General features: G+C 46.9%; 1 protein-coding gene across 1 annotated transcript in view; it reads left to right on the top strand.

The window, feature by feature from the left end:
- The first annotated feature begins 1,064 nt into the window (after positions 1 to 1,064).
- Positions 1,065 to 26,641, top strand: part of PEBP4 (phosphatidylethanolamine binding protein 4) — a 227,025-nt gene continuing 201,448 nt past the window's right edge. The window contains exons 1-3 of the mRNA XM_054561342.2: positions 1,065 to 1,240; positions 14,444 to 14,580; positions 21,836 to 21,962. Coding sequence (XP_054417317.2) covers positions 14,462 to 14,580; positions 21,836 to 21,962 — 246 coding nt within the window. The 5' untranslated portion in view covers positions 1,065 to 1,240; positions 14,444 to 14,461. The remainder of the gene's footprint in view (positions 1,241 to 14,443; positions 14,581 to 21,835; positions 21,963 to 26,641) is intronic.

The raw sequence follows: 26,641 nt of genomic DNA, 5'->3' as shown, positions 1-26,641 counted from the left end.
GTCTAGGCTTCACCCTCCGAGATTCTGGTCTAATTCACCTGGGGTGGGGCCAGGCATTGGTGTTTCTCAGGAATTCCTCAGGTGGTCTACTGTGCAGAACCACTGGGTAAGTGTTTGACTTCTCATTGATTTGTTGATTTTCCTGGGAGGAATTCTCTAGAAAGAAAGTAAGGAGATGGTTCCAGGTGTGGTCATTTAAAACATAGCAGGAAATCCAGGACCTGAAAACCATGTACTTGCCCTGGGCTTAGTTACCTGATTGGCAGAACCTTTCCCAAGTGTGAGCCAGCCTGGACGACCTGGGTCTGAGCCAGGTGGTGGTGGTCTCCATTATTCTGCAGGCTCCAGGCCACACTCATTGGGGAAGGGGAGGATTCTAAATCCCCCCAATGGCCAGGTGCGGTGGGTGGCTCACGCCTATAATCCCAGCACTTTGGGAGGCCAAGGCAGGTGGATCACCTGAGGCCAGGGGTTTGAGACCAGCCTGGCCAACGTGGTGAAACCCCGTCTCTACTAAAACTACAAAAAAAAATTAGCTGGGCATGGTGGTGGGTGCCTGTAATACCAGCTTCTTAGGAGGCTGAGGCGTGAGAATCGCTTGAACCCGGGAGGCACAGGTTGCAGTGAGCCCAGATCGCGCCACTGCACTCCAGCCTGGGCAACAGGAGTGAAACTCCGCCTTAATCAATCAATCAATCAATACCCCCAGACTGGGAGCTCTGAAGATAGTTGTCAATCCCGGTCTCTCCTGTCTGTGGCTGAGGGCCTGTTGCTCTCCGTGGTCAAACGTTGGACATCTTTCCCTGGACGCTGGTCTCAGTGGTTCCTCCCTCCAACCTTCTGCACCTGTGTCTGCGGCCTTCTTTTTCTGCATCTCCAGTGTCCCTTCTGCCTGACTCTCTGTGCATCTTGAAAGGAGAAACGGTAAGAGAATTGTCTCCGCAGTTTCCACTCTTTTCCTTAGAATCCTTGGAAGGAGGAATGCTGGCAAACCCACCCATTCTTCTTTTCCTATTCTCTCCTGCGCTACGTATCGGCTCCTCCCTGGAACTCCCCTGGAACTTTCCCCAACTGTCTCCCCAACTGCCAACGGCTCCCTCCTCTCCTGTGGCTCTAGGAACCTTCCTGAACCTCTCAAACTCTCAACATCCACTGGCTCTGATTACCTTAAGGGCCCAAACTGAGGGGCACCCTGGAGGGAACTTTCTCCCCACGTTCTCCAGGCCAGAAACCTGTCAAGGTGTGTACCTTCCCGCAGCCAACACCCAACAGCGCCCACACTGTTCTGGACAAGTGACAAGGGCTCTTCTCCCCTGTTTGTGTGTGGTAGGAATTTGCTATGAGACAGAGGAGACAGAGGAGAGAAAAAACACCTTGGCCTAGCGAGCTGTTAGAAATCCATGGTAAAGGCTGGGCGTGATGGCTCACGCCTGTAATCCCAGCACTTTGGGAGGCTGAGGCAGGTGGATCACGAGGTCAGGAGATCAAGACCATCCTGGCTAACATGGTGAAACCCCGTCTCTACTGAAAATACAAAAAAATTCGCCAGGCGTGGTGGTGGTCCCCTGTAGTCCCAGCTACTCGGGAGGCTGACGCAGGAGAATGGAGTGAACCCGGGAGGTGGAGCTTGCTGTGAGCCAAGATCGTGCTGCTGCACTTCAGCCTGGGTGACAGAGCAAGACTCTGTCTCAAAAAAAAAAAAAAAAGAAATTCGTGGTAAACGTGGTGTTTCCAATTTTTTCACTCTAGTGTGATTTGAGCACATCATTTGAGGCGTTATTTGTGACTTCCTTCATGGCATTTCTAGGTGCCTGTCTGTGAGCCTCAAACATTTCTCTAATTCTCCTCAGAAAAGCCGCTTTGGTGAATTTCTCACTGCCTGAATTTTGGGCTGCAATGAGCCTCACTGATTTCAGGCAGGCCTTACTTCTGACAGATATAGTGAGTTTCTTTCCTTTGTGAGGTCCTCTTTCCCCCTTCCATGATATAGGAAGAAGGATCCCCATTTCCTCCCATCCTGAGAAATTTAGGGGGAACCAGAGTTTGACTCTGTCCCTGCAAAGAGGGGCAAGGTAAATACGTAGCTTCACTAGGCTCTAAGTTCAATTCTCACCTCCACCAGATGAACAAAGCGTCCAACCTTTCAAGGATGACATGATGGCAGGTGATTGCGTGAGGCACCACCATTTCATAGCCCCTCTGGAGTCTGCCATTCCATGGGTGAAGTGATTCATTGATAGATGCAATGTGCATCTATTAATGAAATGGGCTTATTAAGTCAACCGTTGGTTGCTGAGACCAACAATCTGGGGCTACCTAAAAGAAGAACTTGTGTCCCTAGAGTGGAAAGGTCCTGGCCCCCAGCCTCTGGCCCGAGGTCTAGCAGGACCTTTGGATAAATGGAGGGGTGAGGGAAGGGGTCAGAGCTGGGTTTATCTCATAGACACTCTCCTGACTCCTGGGGAATAAAATTGTTGGGAAAATCCAGCCCTGGAGCTCTCTTTGCCAGCCCCATCATTGCCACCACGAATTCCTCTGTCTTCTGCTTGATAGAAGAAAAGCAAACATCTCTTAAAACAACAGCAAGTGCAGATACCCTGTAACAGAGCATTCCCCATTCCTTCCTCCCATTTCTTAGATATTGCTAGCATTCATGCACTTAACAATAAGCCATAATCACTTGAGACATTCTTGTTCTTAACTATTTTAAACAAACTAGTTTAAAATAGTTTAAAATAAAATATTTTCCTTTACCTCCATTTAGTCCATCTTCGACGTTCTTCCTTTCTTTATGTAGAGCCAAGATTTCATTTTCCTCTTCATTGAAGGGCTTTTTTAACATTTCATGCAAGGCAGGTGTACCGGCAAAATCTTCTCTCAGTTTTTCTTTGTCTTCATATCCTCTCCACCTTTGAAGAAAAATTCCTCTGGATACAGATTCGAGGTTGATGGAAGTTTTAACACTTTTTAAAATATTTCACTCCATTCTCTTGTTGCTTGCCTGGTTTCTGATGGGAAGTTTGATGTAATTCTTATTGTTCATTTAGAAGTAAGCCCCGCTCCCCGAGAAAAAAACAAAAGAAATTATATTTTTATACTTGTACATTTCAAGACAATTTTAAAATTGGTCATCTGAAATGAAAGGTACATAAAAAGCAACAAAGAGTTGATAATAAAAGATGGCCCAAGTGCATGTTGGGTGACTTTGGGATTCTTTCTCTGTCTTTAAGTAGGACAACCAAAGGTCAGAATAGTTCCTTTACAACATACGGTTTTTATATTTGCGCGCTTATTTATGTAACGATTTATTAAGCATCTGCTATGTTCATAGTGCTGTGGGGAATGCAGAGACAAATGGGGCCCTCACAGGATGAAATATGTGCACAGAAAACTAGAGCAGAAGGCAGGAATCAATGAATGGGAGGTGGGAGGAGCAGGTCTGCTCCTGGAGCTTCAGTGAGACCCCCATCTGTAATGGGGGGGAAGTGTGACCTTTAGGAATTCAATATCCACCCCTCCCTCTCTGATTTTCTCCCTTTCCCAGCCTCCGAGGGGTAATGGAGCACCTGCTGGTCCCAAGCACTGTGCTGGTGGTAGAAACAGCAATTCATAGGCTACATGGGGTCCCTCCTCCATGAAGGTAACAGCCTAGTGACAGAGAAACACAAGTAAATAAACAAAAAAGGCCAGATACTATTACACTATCCTGGTGGAAGTACTGCAGATGCTGTCTGCAGATATGACAAGATACCCAGGAAGGTACCCTAAAGGAAGTGATGTTTAAATAGCACATGAAAGTGAGCGAAAGTAAGCCAGGTGGGTCATGGGGCAGGAGACAAAGGTGTCCGTTATAGACAGAACGGTTTGTGCAAAAAGGCCTAGAGGTGGCAGAGAGCATAGCTGATTGGGAAGACAGAAAGACACAGGCTGAACAAGAGGTCTACACAGTGAAGAGGATGGAGTGGTCAGTGTTGCTGAAGGGGGTTCTGGAGAACACTAGTTCCTGGGATTTTTTTTTCTCTCATTCTGCAGGTTGTCTCTTCACTGTCTTGATAGTGTCCTTTGATGCCCAAAAGTTTTCCATTTTCATGGAGTTCAATTTGTCAGTCTACTTCTGCTGCCTCTGCTTTTGGTGTCATCTGTAAATCACTGCCAAATTCAATGTCATGAAGCTTTTCCCCTGTGTTTTATTCTAAGAGTTTTGTGGTTTCAGCTCTTACATTTTTATATCTGGTGTAAAGCAAGGATCCAACTTCATTCTTTTGCATGTGGCTATCCATTTGTCCCAGAATCATTTTCAGCACCCTTGCTGAAAATTATTTGAACACACACACACACATACATACATACATACATACATATACACACATATGAGGGTTTATTTCTGGGCTCTCTAGTCTATTCTGTTGGCCTATTTATCTGTCTTTATGCCAGTACCAAACTATTTAGATTACTGAAGCTTTGTAGTAAGTTTTGTAATCAGAAAGTATGAGTCCTTCAGCTATGTTTTCTTTTCAAGATTGTTTTGACTATTTGGGGTCCCATGAGATTATATATAAATTTTAGGATGGGTTTTTCTATTTCTGTAAAAAAAATTGGCATTTTGATAGGAGTTGCAATTAATCTGTAGGTCACTTTGAGTAATTTTGCCATTTTAACAATATTAAGTCTTCTACTCCATGAGCATTGAATATCTTTACATTTGTTTAACTCTTCTTTAATTTATTTTAGCAAAATTTTGTAGTTTCAGTGTGCAAGTCTTTCACCTCCTTGGTTAAGTTTATTCTGCTTTATGTAATCATAAATAGAGTTGTTTTCCTAATTTCCTATTTGAATTCTTCTTCTTAGAGCAAAGAAATGCATTTGATTTTTGTTTGTTGATTTTGTAAATTACAACTTTACTGAATTTGCTTATTAGCTCAGTTTTTCTTTTTTAAAAAATTAGAGTTTTCTATATGTAAGATTGTCATCTGCAAACAGATAATTGTGCTTCTTCCTTTCTAATTTGGATGCCTTTTATTTCTTTTTCTTGCATAATTGCTCTGGCTAGAACTTTCTATATATGTTGAATAAGAGTGGCAAATACATGCGTCCTTGTTTTGTCCCTGATCTTAGAGGAAAACTTGAAGTCTGTCGCCATTGAGTATGTTGTTATCTGTGAGCTTTTTGTATATGGCCTTTATCATATTGAGGAAGCTTCTTTCCCTTCCTAGTTTGTTTTTATCATGGAAGTGTGCTGAGTTTTGTCAAATGCTTTTTTTGCATCAATTGAGATGACCATGTAGTATTTTTCCTTCATTCTATTAATGTGGTATTATGTTGATTGGTTTTTATATGTGGAATCATGCTTGCATTCCAGAAATAAATCTCCCTTGGTTATGTTGTAGAATCCTATCAGTGTACTGTTGAATTATCTATGCTAATATTTTGCTGGGGACTTTTGCATCAGAGTTTCTAAGGGATATTGCTTTGTGGTTTTCTTTTCTAACTTTGGTTAGAAAGTTGGCTTTGGTATCATAGTAATGCTGGCTTCACAGAGTGAGTTAGGGAGTATTCTCTCCAATGTTTTGGAAGAGTTTGAGAAGGATGAGGGTTCATTCTTCTTTAAATGTTTGGTAGACATCACCAGTAAAACTATCTGGTTCAGAACTTTTCTTCATTGGGGCGTTTTTGATTACTGCTTCAATCTTCTTACTAGTTGTGGATTTATTCAGGCTTTCCACCTCTTTATGATTCAGTCTTGGTAGGTTTTATGTTTCCAGGAATTTGTCCATTTCATCCGGGTTATCAAATTTATTACATAACCAACAACCTTACCCATTGTTTATATTAGTCTCTTATCACCCTTTTTATTTCTGTAAAATATTATTTATTTATATTTTTATTTTTATAAATTTTTAGAGTAATCTCCTCACCTTCATTTCTTATTTTAGTAATTTGAGTCTTCTCTGTTTTTTAATTAATCTGGCTGAAAGTGTCAATTTTACTGATGTTTTTCAAAGAACCAACTTTTGGTTTTGTTCATTTTCTGTTTTTCTGTTCTCTATTTTATGTCTGTTGCAATCTTTAGTATTTCTTTCTTTCTGCTAGCTTTGGGTTATCTTGTTCTTTTTTTTTTTTTTTTTTTTTCCCTAGCTCCTTAAGGTGTACATTTAGGTCATTGATTTGAGATCCTCCTTCTTTTTTAATATAAGCATTTACAACTTCTCAATGTAAGCTTTTATAGCTATTTTACAGCATATACAGCTTTCACTGCATCCCATACATCTTGGTATACCAGTTTCGTTTCCCTTATTGAAAACACTTGGGACAAGAAGTGTTTCAAATTTCAAATTTTTCAGATTTTAGAATATTTGCATATATGAGATATTTTGGAGATGAGACCTAAGTCTAAACATGAAATTTATTTATGTTTATATACACCTTATACACAGCCTAAAGATAATTTTATACAATATTGTTAATAATGTTGTGCATAAAACAAAGTTTTGACTGTGACCCATCACATGAGGTCAGGTGTAGGTTTTTTCACTTGTGGTATTCCATAGGGCTTCAAAGTTTTGAGTTTTGAAGCATTTCAGAATTCAAATTTTTGGCTTAGGGATGTATTGTGTTTTTTGTTTTTGAGACAGTCTCACTCTGCCGCCCAGGCTGGACTGCAGTGGAGCGATCTCAGCTCACTGCAACTTCCGCCTCCCAGGTTCAAGTAATTCTCCTGCCTCAACCTCCCAAGTAGCTGGGATGGGACTACAGGTGCCTGCCACCATGCCCAGCTAATTTTTGTATTTTTAGTAGAGACATGGTTTCTCCATGTTGGCCAGGCTGGTCTTGAACTCCTGACCTCAAGTGATCCACCCACCTTGGCCTCCCAAAGTGCTGGGATGACAGGTGTGAGCCACCATGCCCAGCCAGTCTCCCATTTCTTTAATTGGTCTTCTGCCTAGCTGTTCTATTCACTATTAAAAGTGGAGTACTGAAATCTCCAATTACTGTTGTTAAGCTACCTATTTTTCCCTTCAATTCTATCCTTGTCTGCTTATATATTTTGGATCCCTGATGTTTGGTGCATATAGGTTTATAACTGTTATATCTTCTTGGTGAATTGATTCTTTACAATGCCCTTCTTTATCTCTTGTACAACTAGACTTTAAAATCTGTTTTGTCTGATATTAATATAGCCATCCCTGTTCTCTTTTCATTACTGTGTACATAGGATATCTTTTTAAATCCTTTCTCTTTCAATCTATTTGTGTCCCTAGAGTTAAAGCAAGTCTATTGTGGACAGTATATAATTAAATCATTTTTAAAAAATCTAATCTGCCAGTTTATAACTCTTGACTGAGGCATTGAACCCAATTAAATTTAAATTTAAATCAATTTACTGATAGACAATGATTCAATGACTTATTTTGCCATTTTGTTATTTGTTTTCTGTATGTTTTAGCTCTTCTTGTTTGCTTGCTTGCATTCTTAAGAGATGGGGTCTCACTATGTGGTCCAAACTGGCCTCAAACTCCTAGGCTCAAGTGATCCTCTCACCTCAGCCTCCCAAGCAACTGGAACTACAGGCATGAGCCACTGCATCTGGCTGCTTTTCAGCTTTTTGTGTTCCTCATTTCCTCCATTTCTACCTTTCTTTACATTTAGTTGATTTTTTTGTAGTGACATGTTTTATTCACTTCTCATTTCCTTTTGTGTATATTCTATAAATACATTTTGTGGTTACCATGGGAATTACATATAACATCCTAAAGTTATAATGATCTAATTTGAATTGATACTAACTTAACTTCAATTGCATACAAACATTTTACTTATACAACTCCGTGCCCCCCATTTTGTGTTACCGATGTTACAGTTTACGTTGTTATATACCCACTAACATAGATTTATAATTATTTTATTCATTGTCTTTAAATCCTGTGCTATAGTTTAGATATTTGTGCCCTGCAAATCTCATGTTGAAATTTGATCCCCAATGTTGGAGGTGGGGACCAATGGGTGGTGTTTGGGTCTTGGGGGCCGACCTTTCATGAATTGAACGCATTTCCTGGGGAGTGCATTCTCACTTTATTAGTTCCATGAGAATTGGTTGTTAAAAAGAGCCTGGCACCTCCCATTTCTCATTCCTGCTTTCTATTTCACTGTGTGATTTCTACACACTCCAGCTTCCCTTTCCCTTCTAAAATGAGTGGGAAAAGGCCAAGGCTTTCACCAGATGCCCAGTCTCCCGGCCAGCAGAATTGTGAGCCAAATAAACCTCTTTATCAATTATCCAGCCTCAGGTATTCATTTATAACAACACTAAATGGACTAAGATATCCTGTATTTAAAAGTGGAATTACAAACCAAAATTACAATAATACTGGCTTTTTAATTTGTCTGTGTGTTTACCTCAAACAAAGGTCTTGATATATTTCTTCACCTAGTTTCAACTTACTGTCATCTTTTCATTTCAACCTGAAGGTCTACTTTCAGCATTTCTTGCAGGGCAGTGCTGGTGCCCTGCAACTCCCTAAGGTTTTGTTTATCTGGGACTTTCTTAATTTCTCTCTTACTAATATTTTGGAAGATACTTTTGCTGGACATAGAATTCTTAATTGACAACTTTTCTTCTTTCAGTACTTTATATCATCCCAATGCCCCCTGGGCTTCAAAGTTTCTACTGATAAATCGGCTGATAATTTTATTGAAGATCTCTATACATGATGAGTCTTCTCTATTATTGCTTTCAAAATTCTCTCTTTGTCTTTGGCTTCCAACAGTTTGATTCTAATATGTCTCAGCGTAGGTCTCTGTGAGTTTATTTTACTTGAAATTCCTTGAGCTTCTTGGGGCCTTAGATGGTCTATTGTATGTCTCAATCTGTAATCTTTGTCTTCAGTGTCTGAAGGTCTGTAGTCACTCTGCTGTTTTCATAAGCAATGCTGCCCCTTTTCCCTTAGGCAGAGCAGAGACTAGTCCTGCAGGCGGACCCCAGACAGATTAGAGCATTGCACGTGATGGGTCTGGCTCTGCTTCTTTGAGTTTAAGGGAGAGAACTGGGGCTTGAGCTATCATCTCCTCCAGACTAATACTGCTGCCAGTGGGGGTGGAATAAGGTAGAAAGAAAATGAAATTTCCAACCTCTTTTTTTTTTTTTTTTGGAGACGGAGTCTTGCTCTGTTGCCCAGGCTGGAGTGCAGTCGTGCGATCTTGGCTCACTGCAATCTCCACCTCCTGGGTTCAAGCTATTCTTCTGTCTTAGCCTCCCAAATAGCTGGGATTACAGTTGCCTGTCACCATGCCTGGCTAATTTTTGTATTTTTAGTAGAGATGGGGTTTCATCATGTTGGACAGGCTGGTCTTGAACTCCTGACCTCAGGTGATCTACCCACCTCAGCCTCCCAAAGTACTGGGATTACAGGCATGCGCCACCGTGTCTGGAAAAGTTCCTATTATTGTGAAGGAGGCTTTTAAAAATTTTTTGAGACAGGGTCTCCTTCTCTCACCCAAGGTGCGGTTAAGGAGGCTTTCCTTGATCAGGCATTTACTTGGCTGCTCTAACCTTTGGCTGTTTTCCAGAGCTTCTATAAAGTTAGTTCATCCAATTCTCTCTCTGTCTCTCTGGGTGTGTGTGTGTGTATGTGTGTTTAGCTTTCCATGAAGGAACAAGAGCTTGGAGCTTCCTAATCATCCATTTTGCTGACATCCCCAGGATGATTTTTTGAAAACAGCTTTATTGCTATGTGCTTCACATATCTCACAATTCATAAATTTTGAAGTGTGTAATTCAGTGGTTTTTAGTATATGTATAGATATGTGCAACCATCACATAGTCAATTTCAAAACATTTTCATCACCTTTAAAAGAAACCTCATACCCTCTAGCTATCATCCCCATACTTCTCATTCACGTCTTACCCCACCTCCACCTCCAGCCTTAGCAACCACTAATCTACTTTCTGTCCCTATATATTTGCCTATTCTGGACATTTCATATAAATGGAATCATACAATATGTCCTCTTTTGCGACTGGCTGCTTTCACTTAGCACAGTGTTTTCCCCCATGGCTCCTGGGCCCCACCCTGGGCTCTGTAGAAGGCACAGGATACTGAGAGTAGAGTGGGAGCAGGATTGCATGACAGAGTAGCCAGATCATTGGACTGTTCCAAATTTGAAGTTGGATCCAACAACTGCAATGCGAAGATAAGGGGTAAGAAATTGAAGATGTTAGCAAGTGAATAGTACAAAGGTTTGCAAGACCCAGGTACCAGAGGGAAGGTAGTCAGAATAGGTAAGGAAAAAGGAGAGTGGTCAAGGGACCAGAGTTTAGAATCAAATGAAAGACTAAGTGCAGAGAAGTAACAAGAGGGTAGAGGAAGGAGAAGAGATGGTGATCAGAAGAGCTGCTTGAAATTAGCTGGGGATAGTGGTGCGTGCCTGTATTCCCAGCTACTTGGAACGCTGAGGCAGGAGAATCACTTGAACCTATGAGGTGGAGGCTACAGTGAGCTGAGATCATGCCACTGCATTCCAGCCTGGGCGACAGAGCGAGACTCTGTCTCAAAAAAAAAAAAAAAAAAAAAGAAAAAGAAAAAAGCTGCTTGAATTTAATATTTTAGGGATGGAGCAATTTGTAGTGATGAAAATGTCCAAGAAAGTGGCCATGGGAAGGGAGGCTGGAAAAGAGGGAGGGGAAAATGTTGGTAGAGGCATCCAAAATAGGCAAATTCATAGAGACGGAAAATAGATTAGGGTTGTCAGGGGCTGGGGGTAGGGAGGAATGGGGTGTTACTGCTAATAAGTACAGGACTTCTTTTAGGTTGATGAAAATGCTCTGTACTTTGGTAGTGGTGATGGTTGCACAAGCTTGTGAACATACAAAAACCCACTGGATTATACATATTAAAAGGGTGAATTTTATGTGTGAATTATATCTCAATTAATTTTTAATTAGGAATCAGTGAAAAGAATTCAGGGGAATTTGTTCACTACAATTCAGAGATTCCAGAGGGCCTACGTGGAAAGGTTTAGGAGGGAGAGAAAGAACAAGAGTCTGTGTCTGAGTAGAGAAATGAAGTGAGGCCTGGGCAGTGATTGGAGGGTGTCAGGCACAGGAGGCCTGGAGGGATAAGAAGGGAGTGGAGAGTTTCAGCAGCAGTGGTCCAACAGATCCCAGTAGCTGGAGGGACCAATGTGCCTCAGGAAGCCACAGGTTTGGCTTGAATGGTGGTGTCTGGAGGTGGTCCCAGCCCAGGTAACTGAAGGAAGAGAGGGGGACTTCAAGGATGGTCACCAAGAAATCTAGCAATGGGACTTTCCAGGAGCCGAGGTGGTGATGGGGAGGGAGAATTGTCACTCCGCGAGCTTGAACATGGCTTTCAGATCTTAGGTTTCAAGTATGAATCAAAGTCCTGAAAATCCCCAAGAGAAAGACCAGGTTTGAAAATCCTGAGAACCACTGCATTCTGCTAGATCTCTCTGCACAAAAACAAGCCAGAGAAGGTTAGATAAATAAGCAAAAGGCATCCAGGGCTAAGGGCCAACCTGAGTGATTAGTTTCCTACTGATGTTTATACAGAGTCAAGACCTGTTAAGTGAAAATGAGGATGATCAGAAACGGAAGTGGCGTGTGTCATGCACTTAAACAAGAATTTTATTAAGCCTCTATATACTCCACGTAAGGTGCTCAGAATGCTGGACAGTCTCTGTGCTGCCTCCCAGAAGCTTATAGGCTGGGGGGATGAGGGAGATATTATCACTAAGCACATAACTATAAAATAATTTATTACAACTATATAAGACTAATGAAGAAAGCAGTAAGGTGCTCTAATTGTTTGTAACAGGAATCTGATGGATCCTAGGGGTCAGAGCAAGTTTCTCTTAGGAAACGACATTTCAGATACCCCCCTAATGAAGGTGGGAAGCAGGGTCAGTGCCTATCACAGCCCTGGCATAGAAGGGAGCTTGAGGAACCCGCCAGAGGTGACATGTGAGAGGAGGAGGAAGTCAGCTAGAGAGACAGGAAAAGCCTGATCTCGCAGGGCATTGTGGTCCATGTGAAGGACTCTGGGTCCTTCTCCCAGGAGCAAAGGGAATGTAGAGGGAGTGAGTGAGAGGCAATGGAGCAGCTACAGAGTGCAGTGGAGCCCGGTGTGGTTAAGAGCATGGACTCTGGGTTGGGTGCGGTGGCTCAAGCCTGTAATCCCAGCACTTTGGGAGCACACAGGTGGATCACTTGAGCCCAGGAGTTCGAGACCAGCCTGGACAACAATGCAACAACTTGTCTCTACAAAAAATACAAAAATTAGCCAGAGCCATGGTGTGCCTGTACTCCCAGCTACTTGAGAGGCTGTGGCAGGAGAATCCCTTGAAGCCCAGAAGGCAGAGGTTGCAGGAGCCAGCATCACCCCATTGCACTCCAGCCTGGGCGATGAGACTGAGACCCTGTCTCAAAACAAAGCATGGACTCAATGGACTCAACCCAGTTTCCACAGGTTCAACCAGAGCCTGGGGTTCAAATTCCAGGTCTGCCACTTCCTGGTGACCAAGATCAGGTTTTAACTAATGTCGCTGTACCGTCTCCTCCTCCATAAGATGGGGTGATAATAGTGCCTCTTTCCAAGGATTGGCATGAGGATTCGGAGATAAAAGTGCCTGGCACGTGGAGTAAGGAAGAACCGCCACTGGAAGTGGGCTCAACAGCAGCAACCTGCACTGTGGGCTCTCCCTTCCTCCAGGCCGCCATCACTGTGCTAAAAGAGTTGACACCCAGAAAAGTTGAGGCTTCTCTAGTGGATGCCATTCGGAAGATGAGTTTCTTGGTCTTGGGCAGGCCCTTCTGGCAGCATCTCCTTGGCTGTGGCTGTCCTGTGAGCTGCATGCAGACAAGGTCATGCTCAACCTATACCCCAGGGCCCAACATCGGGCAGGCATGTGGGAGGTGCTTAATGCCTATGAGTGAAGTGGGTTGCAAAGGAATGAATGAATGGATGGATCCGTGACAGAATACTTAGACTACTCATAAATTATTGAGCATTTTCTATGTGCCAGGCACCTTACTGAGGGCTTAACCTGGTGGATTTCATTCTCACAATGATCTTGTGAGGAGGCTACTATTAGACTCTGTCCAGTAGGGGAGATCTTGGGAATACGTTTTCTGGTTGGGGGCAGAGGGAGTCCTGGTTGTACTTCAGAGAGCCTAGTGATTGAGAAATGTGTTTAATATGTGGCCCCAAAGGGGGGCTTTTTGCTACAGGTTGGGATCCTGGAGGCAGGAATTGAGCCAGAAAGCAGACTATGCCGAACGTAGTTTCTATAAAGGTCTAGCTGCGTGTACTTTACAGTGATGATCTCATATTCCTTAGCAAGGCACCACGGTGACAGGAATTATTTTACTTGTTTGTCAAAAGGAAAAGTGGTGCATTCTAGGGAGACACAGTGGCCTCCCCAGCACCCAGAGAGAGCTCAGAGCAGAAGCCAGGAGTCCTGAGTTGCTGGCACGTCTCTCCCACCCCCGCCTCTGAGAAGCAGAGAGCAGAGCTATTGGAAAGGCTGTGGCAAGCTGCCTTTATTCTTCTCCCTGCCCACTCAGGCTCTAACCAGAGTCCCACATGCACCTGGTGGCAGGACTGTTCCCCAAGGGAATGCAGGCGACAGTCCCCGGCTCCCCTTCCTCCCAGTGCAGCGCTGGGGCAGGCCACCCCTTTCTGAGCCCCAAGCAGCTCCCCAGACCTCCTTCTCCAGAGACGATTATTTTGGGAGAGTGCTGAGTTCAGCACAGCTGCAAGGTGCACCCAGACGCACCCTTCTGTCCTCAGCTGGCCCTTCGGAGCTGGCCTCAGGCTGGGGTGCGCCTTCCCGCACCCCCTGCAGCAGTCCCTCCTACACAAGGTCGCTGTGTCCAGCCACCTCCACCTTGGGGAAGCTCACAGGCTGTGGAGACAGGTGGTGGAAGAATGGGGGCCAGGGAGTCAGAGCCGGTTTGAGGGGCACAGCCCAACTCCTAGCCCTGAGCCTGGGGTCACCAGCTTCCCAGGGCTTGCCTTACAGCCAAGGAGCAGGCTGGCCTTTGGCCAGCTGACCATCCTCGGGCCAAGAGCAGGGACTGGACAAGGAGCTGCACCGAGAAGCTTATATAAGCACTTCTACTTTGCAGCCTGCTCTCTGCCCTGGCAGCCAGGACAAGAGTGACAACAAAGCTGTGTCCTGCCAGGGGAGGGGCCTCTGCCAGGAATGTACATTGAGTCCAACTTGGAGGAGGCCCAGGTCCTCCCAAAGTACTTGTGTCCGGGTGGTGGACTGGATTAGCTGCGGAGCCCTGGAAGCTGCCTGCCCTTCTCCCTGTGCTTAACCAGAGGTCTCTATCCTGCCAAGTGGGCCCCTGGGGTGGGGGGCACAGGTAGTGGGCAGGAAGCCCCCTACAGGGGATCCAAACGCTCTAAAGTTCTTTCTGTTCCAGGTGCCCGTGGGTTGGACAATGAGGCTGGTCACAGCAGCACTGTTACTGGGTCTCATGATGGTGGTCACTGGAGACGAGGACGAGAACAGCCCGTGTGCCCATGAGGCCCTCTTGGATGAGGACACCCTCTTTTGCCAGTAAGTCAGGGCAGGCTTGGAGGCGGGAGGCACAGAGGCTACCGGGCAGGTAGATCGCAGGGAGGGGTATTTCCAGAACCAAGGAGCACCATCTCCTGAGCCTGATTTTATGGGGAAGACAGAACACATGTCAGGTCTGGAGACCACCTTGATGGAGGATGGTGCTGAGAAAGGGAGTTAGAAACAGACTTCTTCCTGCCTTCCAGAATGCACCTCTCCCAGGACCGAGGGCTGTGTATGTGGTCGGCTCTGCTTGGGCCCTCCAAACCTGGGGGGTCTTTGTGGGGGCAGGAGGCTGAGACCCTCAGAGAAAGACCCAGAGAGAGACCATCCCTCCCTGCAGCCTGAATGCCCCCTCTCCCCAGAACCCCAACAAAGAGGCATTTTAATGAAAGAAGGTGTATGATTAGACCCTTCCTGTGTGAGAGGTTTTTTTTTTTCAATGATAGGACCCAGGAGCGTTTGTGCAGGGCCCATTAGGGATCATGGCACTGGATGGAGTTGGGTGATAAGGCTGGCTTCTTCCCTTCCAAGGGCACAAGCTGCTTCTACTCTGGGTAAGCTGGAAAGCCTGGCGTTCGGCTCTCTCCTCCCCGACTCTGCCGGTTAGAAAAGCAAGCCTTCATTTGTCTGGACTTGTGGGTCATCCTGAGGACTCCCCAGGCCAAATTGATGCCAAACCTCCCTGCTAGTTTTGTGGCTGAGGAGGGGGACACCCTGCTGAGCCCATGTGTGAGAAATGAGGAGGGAAAAGAACTTTGACTACTTACTCTCTTCTGTACCTTTGAATTTTCACAAACATTGCTGTTCCTGAAAATGTTTGTTTTTCTTTCTCATTTTATTTAAAACATTTTTGACAAACATTACTTTTAGAACCATGAATACATGTCTTCTCTTAAAATTATGTAGTTGAATCCTTCTTAAAAAGTAACATTTTGGTTGGATGAAGTGGCTCACATGTGTAATCCCAGCACTTTGGGAGGCCAAGGTGGAGGATCACTTGAGCCCAGGAGTTTGAGACCAGCCTGGGCAACAGAGAGAGACTCTGTCTCTACAAAACAGTTTAAAAACTAGCCAAGCATGGTGATGCATACCTGTAGTCCCAGCTACTCAAGAGGTTGAGATGGGAGGATCGCTTAAACCCAGGAGGTCAAGGCTGGTCTGAGCCACGATTGTGCCATTGCATTCCAGCCTGGGCAACAGAGCCAGACCCTGCCTCAAAAACAAAAACAAAAACAAAGTAACAAACTTTGCTCATGTCAGTATATTTTGAAAAATCTTGTTAAACAGTTCTGGGTGCAGGCTGGGCATGGTGGCTCATGCCTGTAATCCCAGCACTTTGGGAGACTGAGGCAGTTGGATCACGAGGTCAGGAGTTTGAGACCAGCCTGACCAACACGGTGAAACCCCGTCTCTACTAAAAATAAAAAAAATTAGCCAGGCATGGTGGCGCATGTCTGTAATCCCAGCTACTCAGGAGGCTGAGGCAGGAGAATCCCTTGAACCTGGGAGGTGGAAGTTGCAGTGAGCCAAGACTGTGCCACTGCACTCTAGCCTGGGCGACAGACCAAGACTGTCTCAAAAAACAAACAAACAAACAAAAAAAACAGTTCTGGGTGAAGTTTTCATGTGGAAGGAGGAAGAGAAACGTGGTTGCCTCTCACAAATGGGATCTAATTTTCTAGGCGCTCTGCTGAGTGAGCCGAGGGGCTGGCAGGCTCCTTGCTCTGAGCAGTACAAGGTCAATGTCCCCGTAAGCAGGAGAGGTCAGCTGGGCCAGGGTACAGCAGGCCTGGGCCACAATAATGGCCCCCTAAGGAGGACCTCAGCGGTTCCTGGTGTTTCCCACACTGTAGGAAATGAGGATGTCTGTAGGGTCGTTGGAGGTGACCAGCCTGAGGCTCTGGATGCCCTAGGCTCTGCCCTGCCAAGATCATATCTTGGTGCCCTGGTGACTCATGCATGGGGGCACACGTGGGAAGTCCCAGGGCACCTTCTGTGTGCCAGGTGCTCCGCTGGTGCTTGGACTCTTTGACTCCTTTCACTGTCAGTAACGAACCTACAAAGTCTGTGTTAGCACCCCCATTTTGCAGATGAAGAGTCCCCAGAGATTAAGAAATCTGCCCATGGTGTTTACATAGCTTAAAAGTAGCAGAGCCAAGATCTAGCCCCCTTGTCTGACTCCATACTCATGCTCTTTCCCTATCTGCTTCTGACGACCTTCACCCCGGGTCCAGGGCTCCCAGACTTGAGTCAAGGGGGGCCATTCTCAGGACTCCCGGAATACACCAGCAGGCCCCCAGTCTGAGAAACAGACTTATGACCCTAAGGTTGCATGCCAGGAAGATGTCTTTTCATTTCAAGCCATCATCGCAAAAGAGGAGCTTTGTCTTTACTGTGACTGAAGATTTTTGTTTGGAAGAGATCGTCATGAATAATGATGAAATGAAAAGTGCATCAGGGACAGATCGGACCCCTGAGGAGACAGCAGGACCTCCTGCGCTGACCCCCTCCTCAAGATCCCCACTCAGCTCAGGCTCTGACCTTCGCAAGAGATCCCCCAGAGAAGGCACTCCTCTCGTGGGCATTTGGAGTCTACCAGGGAACTCTTAAAGATTGGACTCAATGCCTAAAGGTATTAATCTATAAGGGAGGAATTTTATGTACTGTGACAAGCAGTGAGATGTTGTTAAGAGTAATGCTTCTCGGGAATCAGACCTTCCCTGCTTCTGAGATACCCCAGACTAGACCAGCAAAACCACCGACAGTCCCAACCCTGAGCTCAGTCACAGAATTGAAAGAACCGTGCTCCTCCAACCCTGCAGCCAGGAGGTGAATCCACTCAAAAAACCCCACCTGCTGCTGCCATCCAGTCAGCCCTGTGAGCTCCCCTAGGGATGGGAGCTGCTGCTCAAAGCGTCCTGCTTTTTGGTGTTGAAAAGCTCCATTCTTCAGAAAGTACATTCTTATCCCAAGGCCCTGCTGCTCTTCTTGAACATCAACCCACCTTTTCCAGTGTGGATCCATGAGGTGCACAAACTAGTCTAGTTTCTCATCTTCTTTGTGGTCGTTCATGTGTGTGGTGACAGATGCCATGCCCTGCCCTGCCCCTTCATCCCCAGCTCCCCCCAACCTGGGCAGTCATCCCCAGTCCTTCAGTATCTCTCAGGGGCCTTGGTTACTCTTCTGTTTAAATACATTCTTTTAGAGACAGAGTCTTGTCTGTCACTTAGGCTGGAGTGCAGTGGCCTGATCATAGCTCACTACAGCCTTGAACACCTGGGCTCAAGCAATCCTCCTGCCTCAACGTCCTGAGTAGCTGGGACTACAGGTGCACGCCACCACGCCTGGCTAAGTTTCTTATTTTTTGTAGAGTTGGGAGTCTCGGTCTATTGTCCAGGCTGTTCTCAAACTCCTGGGCTCAAGCATTCCTGCTGCCTCAGCCTCCCAAAGTGCTGGGATTACAGGCATGCACTGCCGTACCTGGCTTGCTGTTTTTCAAGTGGGGTGACCCACACTTTCACAGTGAGCCCCCTCTTCGAGGCAGCCTCATATCCCATGTGTCTTTTTGTCATCCTCGCTGTCTTAGTCTGTTCAGCTACTATAACAAAATACCTTAGACTAGGTCATTTCTGAACAGCAGGAATGTATTACTCACAACTCTGGAGGCTGAGAAGCGCCAAAATCAAGGTGCTAGTGGATTCAGTGTGCGGTACAAGGTTGCTCTCTGCTTCAAAGATGGCACCTTCTTGCTGTGACTTCACATGGTGGAAGGGAAGGGCAGCTCCCTTCAGCCCCTTTCATGAGGGTGCCTTTATAAGGGTGACTTAATCACCCCCTCCAAGTCCCGCTTGTTAATACCATCATATTGAGGATTAAATTCCAACATATAAATTTTGAGGAGACACAAACACTCAGACCATAGCACTCACTGAGGGGCAGCTGAAATTCTAAGCCCTTCATACAGGCGCAGCTGAGAAGCCATGTTTTTAGAGACAGAGTCTCACCGCATCACCCTCTGTCACCCAGGCTGGAATGTAGTAGCAGGATTATGGGTCACTGCAAACTTGACCTCCCAGACTCAAGCGATCCTCCCACCTCAGCCTCCCGTATAGCTGGACTACAGATGCGTACCACCACACTTGGCTAATTTTTTCTATGTTTTATAGAGACAGGCTCTCACTATGTTGCCCAGGCTGGTCTCTAACTCCTGGGCTCAAGTGATCATCTCACCTCAGCCTCCCAAAGTGCTGGGATTACAGGCTTGAGCCACCATGCCCGGCCCTTGTGATCTAATTCTTGGCATGACAAAGAGACTCACATGACCACCTAGCTCAAACTGAAGCCTGGAGGAATGAAACAGCTCACTAGAGAAAACGTGTGGTGCGGGGAAGACAGTGCAGCCAAGCCCACTGTACTGGTTCTGTGTTGTACACAACACATCACTCCAACACGTAGCAGCTGCAAATAGGTATTGTCCTACAGTTTCTCAGTTACTCATCTGGAGATAGGAATAGTGATAACAGCTGCCTCAAGGTATGGTTGCATGAAATGAAATCATACATATGTGATGTCCCTGATCTATTGGGATGGCCCGGTAAAAGTCATGCCCTTCGTCCCCAGTCCCTTACGCAGCATTAGTTCATGGCAAAACTGGGACCAGGGCCCCTGATCTTTTCACTCCACTGTCTAGGGTGCCTCCAAGTCTTGTCAAGGAGATCAGGAGATCCCCAAACTCTCCAGATGGAAATTAGAATGAATTCCATGTCGGGTAAACCACAAGCAGCAAGGGCACACAGGAAGGTGGCACCTTTGAGGTTTTCTGGCTTGAATTCAAGTTGTTTTTGAGATGGGGTCTTGCTCTGTCACCCAGACTGGAGTGCGGTGATGCAATCATGGCTCACCACAGCTTCTACCTCCTGGGCTCAAGTGATCCTCCCAAGTAGCTGGGACCACAGGCAGGCACTACCATGGTTGTTGTTGTTGTTGTTTTTTAATTTTTGGTAGAAACAGGGTCTCACTGCGTTGCCTAGGCTGGTCTCAAATTCCTGGGCTCAAGCGATGCTCCCACCCCAGCCTCCCAAAGAGCTGAGATTATAGGCATGAGCCACCGTGCCTGGTCGTGAATGCAAAATTTCAAGTGTATTTTCTCAGTAACTTTAATTTTTGATTCAGCTCACCTCAGATTTGTCCAGGTCGTCTTGTAAGTCGATTTGATCATCAGAATTCTTGGTTACCAGCTCTGTGCCATCTGCAGGTCAAATAAATTTGTCTCTGTGTCCTTCTCCAAGTCTTTGCTAAAGCAGCTGAGCAGGGCAGAGGCGTGCACACTCCCCTTTCCCATCATCCTAGGTGAGGCAATATGCTATCTTCAAACGCTGGCCTGGCAGTGCCCTATGGGCGTGAAGAGAGGTACAGGGAAAAGACCCAATCCCTGGTTCCCTGGCACATGTCCTGTCCTTCAGGGCACTCTCTGTGGCTCTGCGCCCACCTAATCAAATAACAATTTGCTGATTTTGCTTGTTTAATTCTTTTGATATTTACAACAATTCCACTCTGATAAAAAGGGGAGAGAGGTTATGGGTGTGAGGGCGTCCCTCCACCCTCAGTTTACCTCCTCCCTACCTCTCAGTTTTCCCATCCTGTGCTGTTTGCTGTCTGTCTCCTGTCTGTCTGCCCTTGGAGGGTCCCCTCTCTGCCTCGCATCTCTCTAGCTGCGGCAGCAAGGAGTTGCAGCAGAAACAAACCAAACGGTCCTTAAGATGATGCTAGGAAGATAAAACTGGTCACCTAAAACTTCTCCAAAAGCTGTGAAAATCTTGCCATCCACCAAGAATTGCTGTAAATGCGCAAAGAGTTAGAAGAAACAAATTTGCTCAGCACGCCCGTGACTCATCCTGCTTCCACTCTCTGAGACCAGAGCACGTGACTTCTGGCACTGGGGGTGCTGGCCCACCGAAGTGTCCTGATCCGGGGCTGCCAGGTGCTGGGGGCTCAGCGGCCTTTTGCCCAAGGCTGGACTTCAGAAGCCACTGGAAGGGTGGGGGGTGGAAGGTGGGAGGGGCAATGCAGGGTTCCCCACCAGGGAGCTGCTCTTGGCCTACTCCCAGGCCCCAGGTTCAGGGAGCTCTCCCTCCAGATCTGTTCTCCAAATTACATCCTCACAGGGTCCCCTTAGGCATCACCCCCAACAAGGCACTGTGGACAGCTGTGGGTGGCTACTGGCAGGCCGTAGAGCGGCTTAGCCATGCAAGGTGTTAGGAAAGGCTGGGGGCCTGCAACACCGACTCCCTACCCACACCCTTTCTCTCTCAGTGATGTCTTCACCCGCATTAACCCTACAGAAGACTTAGGTCATGGAGATAAATTATAATAGAAGGGCAAGCAAAAACAGTTTTAAAAAATGTCTTTGAAAAATCTTACCTATGTTTCTGAGTTTCAAATATAAGCATGCACTTAAAGCCAGCCTGGTGCAGTCATGGCCCAGCCCGGCCGCCCTGCCCTGCAGGCTCTGTTGCCTTGCTCTGCATCATATTTTCTTCCCTTCCAGGAAGCCACATTCTCAGAACCCTGGTGCTGTTCGGGCCCTTCTTCTCAGGGAGCAAATAGATGAACCGGTTCATTCATACCGACAGTCTTAGTGAGCCAGTGTTTTACCCCCTGAGGGATGTTTGCATTTTGAAAGAGAACCTAGGCTATGGTCAATGCTTAACCCAAAGAAGCCAATTTTTCACCTAATGGCGGGATTTCAGGCATGGGGAGCTCTTGATTGTTTAGGGGAGAGAAAAGGTCTGTGCCCTTGAAGGAAGGTATGCTGACTTGCTAAGCCTTTCTGTAATAAGAATGTTCCTGAAAAGCAATCTATAGGTATTGTTTTTATAAACTCAATCCTACTTTAAAGACACTAAGTTTGCCTAAGGATATCTGTTCTTCTAGGGAAGTAAACGCTGATGATAATTAATATTATACTTTCTGATAACTTACAACGTGCCAGCTTCTGTTCTGACCATTGACCACCACTTTTCTCCTCACACTGAGTCCATGAGGGAGGAATTATTAGTGTCTTCGTTTTACAGATGACGAAACTGAGGCACAAGGAGGTCAAGTAACTCTCCGATCGCACAACTAGTTAGTGGCAGGTTTAGGATTTGATCCCATTTCACTTTACATTCCCAATAGTGCTAGACTGAAGCCTTGGGAACCCCAGGCTCCCTTAAAACCCTGACACAGGGCAACCTCCCCTCTGTCTTTATAGGGGCCTTGAAGTTTTCTACCCAGAGTTGGGGAGCATTAGCTGCAAGGTTGTTCCTGATTGTAACAACTACAGACAGAAGATCACCTCCTGGATGGAGCCGATAGTCAAGTTCCCGGGGGCCGTGGACGTGAGTGAGCAGGGTTGTGTTAAAGCAGGGGCAGAGTTGGGGGTCTTGACGTTCCTCCAGGCTTGCTCATCTAGGTGACTTGAAGCTGCATGCAGAGCCATCTGGGTTGGGTCTGGTGGCAGCAGATGGCTGTTGCCATAAAGTTGTGCCTTCCTTAGAGTGGACTTGAGGAGAAGGCTGGGGGCTGGTGGGAGGGCTGCAGACTGGAAACTTTGGTGATGGTTGAGGCCATTCTGCCCAGGCCTCTTCCTGCTCCCCTGCTCTGGGAGGTCCTTGGCTGCCCCTGAGATCTGGGACCCCAAGCCTGGTGGAGACCAGCTGGTGTGTGCTTTGGAGTTGGCAGATACGTGGAAGAAGGCGTGGTATGGGAGGAGTCCTCTGTCAAGGTGTGGGGTGTCTGGGCCTTCAGATGGCTTCTGGGCTGGGGAGAAGCTGGTATTTACCAGGACAGAGCTTCCCAAGTCGCCTAAACAGGGAGGGGTCAGTGCATCTTGACGCTTTGTTGTCGCAACATGAGACACACTCTTCTTTTGCCCAAAGTTGAATAAAAGAAGAAGAAAGCATTTTAGGAATTGGAAATAGCTATTTTACTGGGCAGTGATTAGTACTATTACATTTAGGGGCCTGAGTAGCCTGGGGAAGAGTCGTAGAAGTGATAAACGGGTCTGCTGCTGCCCTCAGCAGCCAGAGTGTGTTTTGGGGGAGCTGATCTGGTCTTCTGGTCTCTGCTTCTTTATTTCTTGACTCCTGGGCCAGACTGAGCCTCCAGAGTGTCAATGGTGGAGACTGGCCTCTTTTCTGCTGTGTTTTAGAAGGAGGTGCTGGTGTCAATCTAGGCAGGACTTGGGTCACAGATGCCTGGAGATAGAAGGGTCATGGTCGGGATGTGACCGAGCACACACACCAAGGCTTACCTTCCGGACCCTTCTGTGCAGGGTGGCAGGGAGGGGCCACAAGGGGTTCTTGCTTCCCCTCAGTGCTGCCTTGGTTAGGCCTCATGCAGTCAGCTAAGCCTAGTAGGATGACAAGCTCTGAGGGCGGCAGCACACAAGTTACTCCAATGCGGGGAATAGACTCTTCTCTTTGAAGTGTTTTTCACTATCAGAGAGCAAATAGATTGTGATATGGCTCGCAAGTTACGAGGCTGTTATCATGAAGCTTTGCTAGGTTGTCTTGTTTGCAAACATGACAAACACCCTTTCCTTTGGGAAGACAAGTAATAAAGTACACATGTGCACAAGTGTACACACGTGCACAATTGTGCACATGTGCACACACACACTTGTATGCACACACATGTGCACACAGCATCAGCCCTCCTTCCTGGAAACCCCTGGACTGGGCACACCTGTGGACAGCCAAGAGGGGAAGAGAGAGGAAGGCTGCTGATTCTAACTCCTGGGATGGGAGGTGCAGGGCCACAGAGGCTGGGCAGGAACCCATTCTTTTAGAGAAGAGTATATGCCACTCTGCGGGACAGGACTCTCGGCTTCACCATCCATTCACTTGTCTTGGGGTTTGTACCTTATGTAGTGAGGGTCAGTCAGATGCTTTCACAGTCCAGGGACAGTCCCAAGGGAATTCTCCCCAAAGGGCTCCCTTCAGCGTGCTGATGATGCTGCAGACATCCACTAGATGGCAGTGTAGACTTTTCTGAGCACCTGCTGTCCTCCAGAGCAGGGATTTGAAGCCTGTTGGGAAAGTCTTTGGTTTGATTTGGTTTCGTCGCCCTGGGTTATCAGCACATTACACAAAGACGACATCACCCACGCCACATCCTGAAGTCTTGTACTGTTAAACCCATCCTGCCTCAGCCCGGGGGTGGGGTGGGGAGAAAACGGATGTGGAACATAGAGATTTATGAGGGACACAGAGCTGTGGTCAAGAAAGCCAGGGAGAGTGAAGATTTTATAAAGGAAGATTTGATCGAAGCTGTGGGAAGAAGAAAAACATAGTTTTCTACTACTATGGAACTATAGTTTATGGAAATGTAACAGACCTATGAGAAGGCAGATTCAGAGAGAGTTGCCAAAAGTGGTCACTGAGTGCCACCTTGTTCCCGGGCACTACTCGGGCTTTTCATTTAAGTCTCCAAGTTAAGTATTTCTTTCATCAAGGCTGTCAGTGGCATGTGACAAAAAGTCAACTCAAATCGGCGTAAGCCAGAAAAGAGGGGGAAACATTGGTTCACAAAACTGAAAACTCCAGGGATAACTTCAGGCGAGGCTGGATCCAGGTGCTCAGTGTCACCAGGAATCCGTCTCTTGACTGTTTTTTTCTGTGCTGTTTTTATTTGTAAATAGAGTCTTTCCTTGTGGTGACAAAGATGGCCCCAACAGCCTTAGGTTTGTGTTTGACCAATTTGTCAACCCCTGTGGAAATAGGGTTTTCCATCCATTAAAAGTCACAGGATTGGTCTCGCTTTGGTCTCGTGCCTATCCCTGAACCTAGCAGTGACCCTCTACAGCTCCCCTTAATCTACAAGGACTGAGAGCAGAGGAGGATGGTTGCCCTGAATGCGAGTCAAGGTGTGATTGATCAGATAAGGGTGAAAGGATGTTAGGTAGGAAATGCAAGGGCAGGTCCTACGGAAGTGAGCAATCTGGCCAAGTACAGAGCTGAAAGGTGCCAGAGCCAGGGTCAAAGCCAGGTCTGCCCAACTCCAGAGGCCATGGGCCTGGCCAGTGGGCCGCTGGCAAGGGCTCTAAGGGAGACACCAGGGGGCGCTGGCACAGGCAGCGGTGGGCTGGCCGAAGGGAAGCTTTCCCTCATTAGAATGGAAGGGGGTGGGCGGGAAGGATAGTTCTTCCTAGGGAAGGTGGTAGTTGGAGCTTCCCTTAAGGGAGAGGGCATGACTGGTGAGGCTGGAGGAACAAGTGCTATCTGGGTCCCTCAAGAAAAGGGTGCGGGGAGCCTGAGTGTTTAGGACAGAGAAGAGCATGAAGATATTTCCTCTGGGCCTGATGGAGAAGGGCACGAGTTGGTGACTGCTATGTGGGGATGGTGCGTTGCTTCCAAGGTGACTGAAGCAATGCCACTAAAGCAGTGACTGCCAGTGGACATGCCTGGGAACCCCACCCCGGCCCCCAGCAAACTCCAAAGCCCTGGAAAGAGGGGTGCAGCAGCGCCTCTGTGCCCATCAGAGAGCTTCCCACCTCCATATTCTGGCATTGGCCACTTCCCCATCCTTGGCGTCTTTGGATCCTGCTCCCGTCACAATGCTTCCTCCTCTAGGAAGCCTTCCCTGACTGCCTCCCTCTGGGCTCCACCTATATCCCTAGCTGATCTTTTCTTTCTCTGTGCTTTTAAAATGTCCCTATCCTCTAAACTGGGTTTTGACTTACCTGTGTCTTGTGCTGTAGTTGCTCATTCCTGTCTCTCAAAGCTTCAAGCACTTTGTAAGCTAGGAGAGAAAGACTATGTGTTGTTTTTCTTTGAGTCACTCGCGAGTCCCATCAGCACCTCAGATCCCATGCTGGCTGACTGGGTGACTAGGTGAGAGAGTGAACAGGTGAATGCATGAATGCATGCATGAATGAATGAATGAATGACATGTGGGAGAGCATCTCCTGGAGTGTGAGCTATGAGCTGTGTCAGTCCAACTGTTGGCCCTTTCAGCATCTGTTGAAGGAAAGCTGCTAAGCCTAGTGAACCCGGGGCAGCAGGACTCTCTCCTCCCCCTAGGGGTGGGGTGTGAGCTGGGGGGTTGGTGGGGAAGCAGGCAGAGAAAGAGAGGAAGTCAGGCAGGTTCATGAGAAGGCAAAATAGCACAGGAAAACGTGGCTGGCTCCCGTGCCAGCTATGGCTGAGTGAGAGAGGTGTGGAAGTAAGAGGAAGCGTTTCTCCCCTGGCGCTCTGACAAACATGAAGAGGCAAACATTTAAAAATGCATCCCGTTCTCAAGCCAAGGAAAACTGAAAGGCCCCTGAGAAGCTTCTTGACTGGGGGCTTATTCTCCACCTTAAATTTCGCCAGCTGGAATTCTTTTGAAGTGCAGAAATTGCCTTTAAGTGGGGAATGTGCATTGCTTTACAAGGAGGGAACAAAAGGCTGCCTCGTTCTGTCCCGCTGTCCCTTGAGTTTCCAATCAGGCTTGGCCCAGGCACTATTTCTTCTCCTCACAAAGCAGGTGGCCCTGAGTGCCCCACCCACCTGGGCCAGTGCATTTCATGCCAGCCCAGGCCTCCAGTCGCCGCCTCCCATGGAGCACCTTCTTGCCCTCATTGGCCCATGGTGGAGACACAAGTTTCAACCCAAATTTTCTAGAGGCCTGGAACTCTCCTCTCTATAAGAGACCTCGGAACTTACAGGTCCACTGCCCCCACCAACCCTTCTCTGTATACGCAGAGCAGAAAAATACAGGCTGCTGCAGTCACAAAATGATTAGCCGAAGAAGGACACGGGGCTCCCAACACCCACAGCAATTCTAGAAGAACAGCCCCTAATGGATGGAGCAGAGACGTTCGTCTGAGTAAAGAGAGGCCAACAGGCAGGCACTTCCAGTAGAGAACATGTGGAGTCTCCTGTCCTACGTGTGGAGGCAGTCAAGTGCAGGCCCACTGGCTCAGGGGACTGCTGCCGCCACGGGCTATTTGGTGTTAGGGATGTGCAGTGACTCACTTCGTAAATATTACTGAACACATACTGTGAATCAGGCACCATGTTAGTGCTATTGATTC

This window comes from Pongo abelii, chromosome 7 (assembly GCF_028885655.2).
Source record: "Pongo abelii isolate AG06213 chromosome 7, NHGRI_mPonAbe1-v2.0_pri, whole genome shotgun sequence".
Taxonomy (NCBI): Eukaryota; Metazoa; Chordata; class Mammalia; order Primates; family Hominidae; genus Pongo; species Pongo abelii.
The sequence above is the reverse complement of the archived record's forward strand: the minus strand, read 5'-3'. Positions and strand labels throughout refer to the sequence as shown.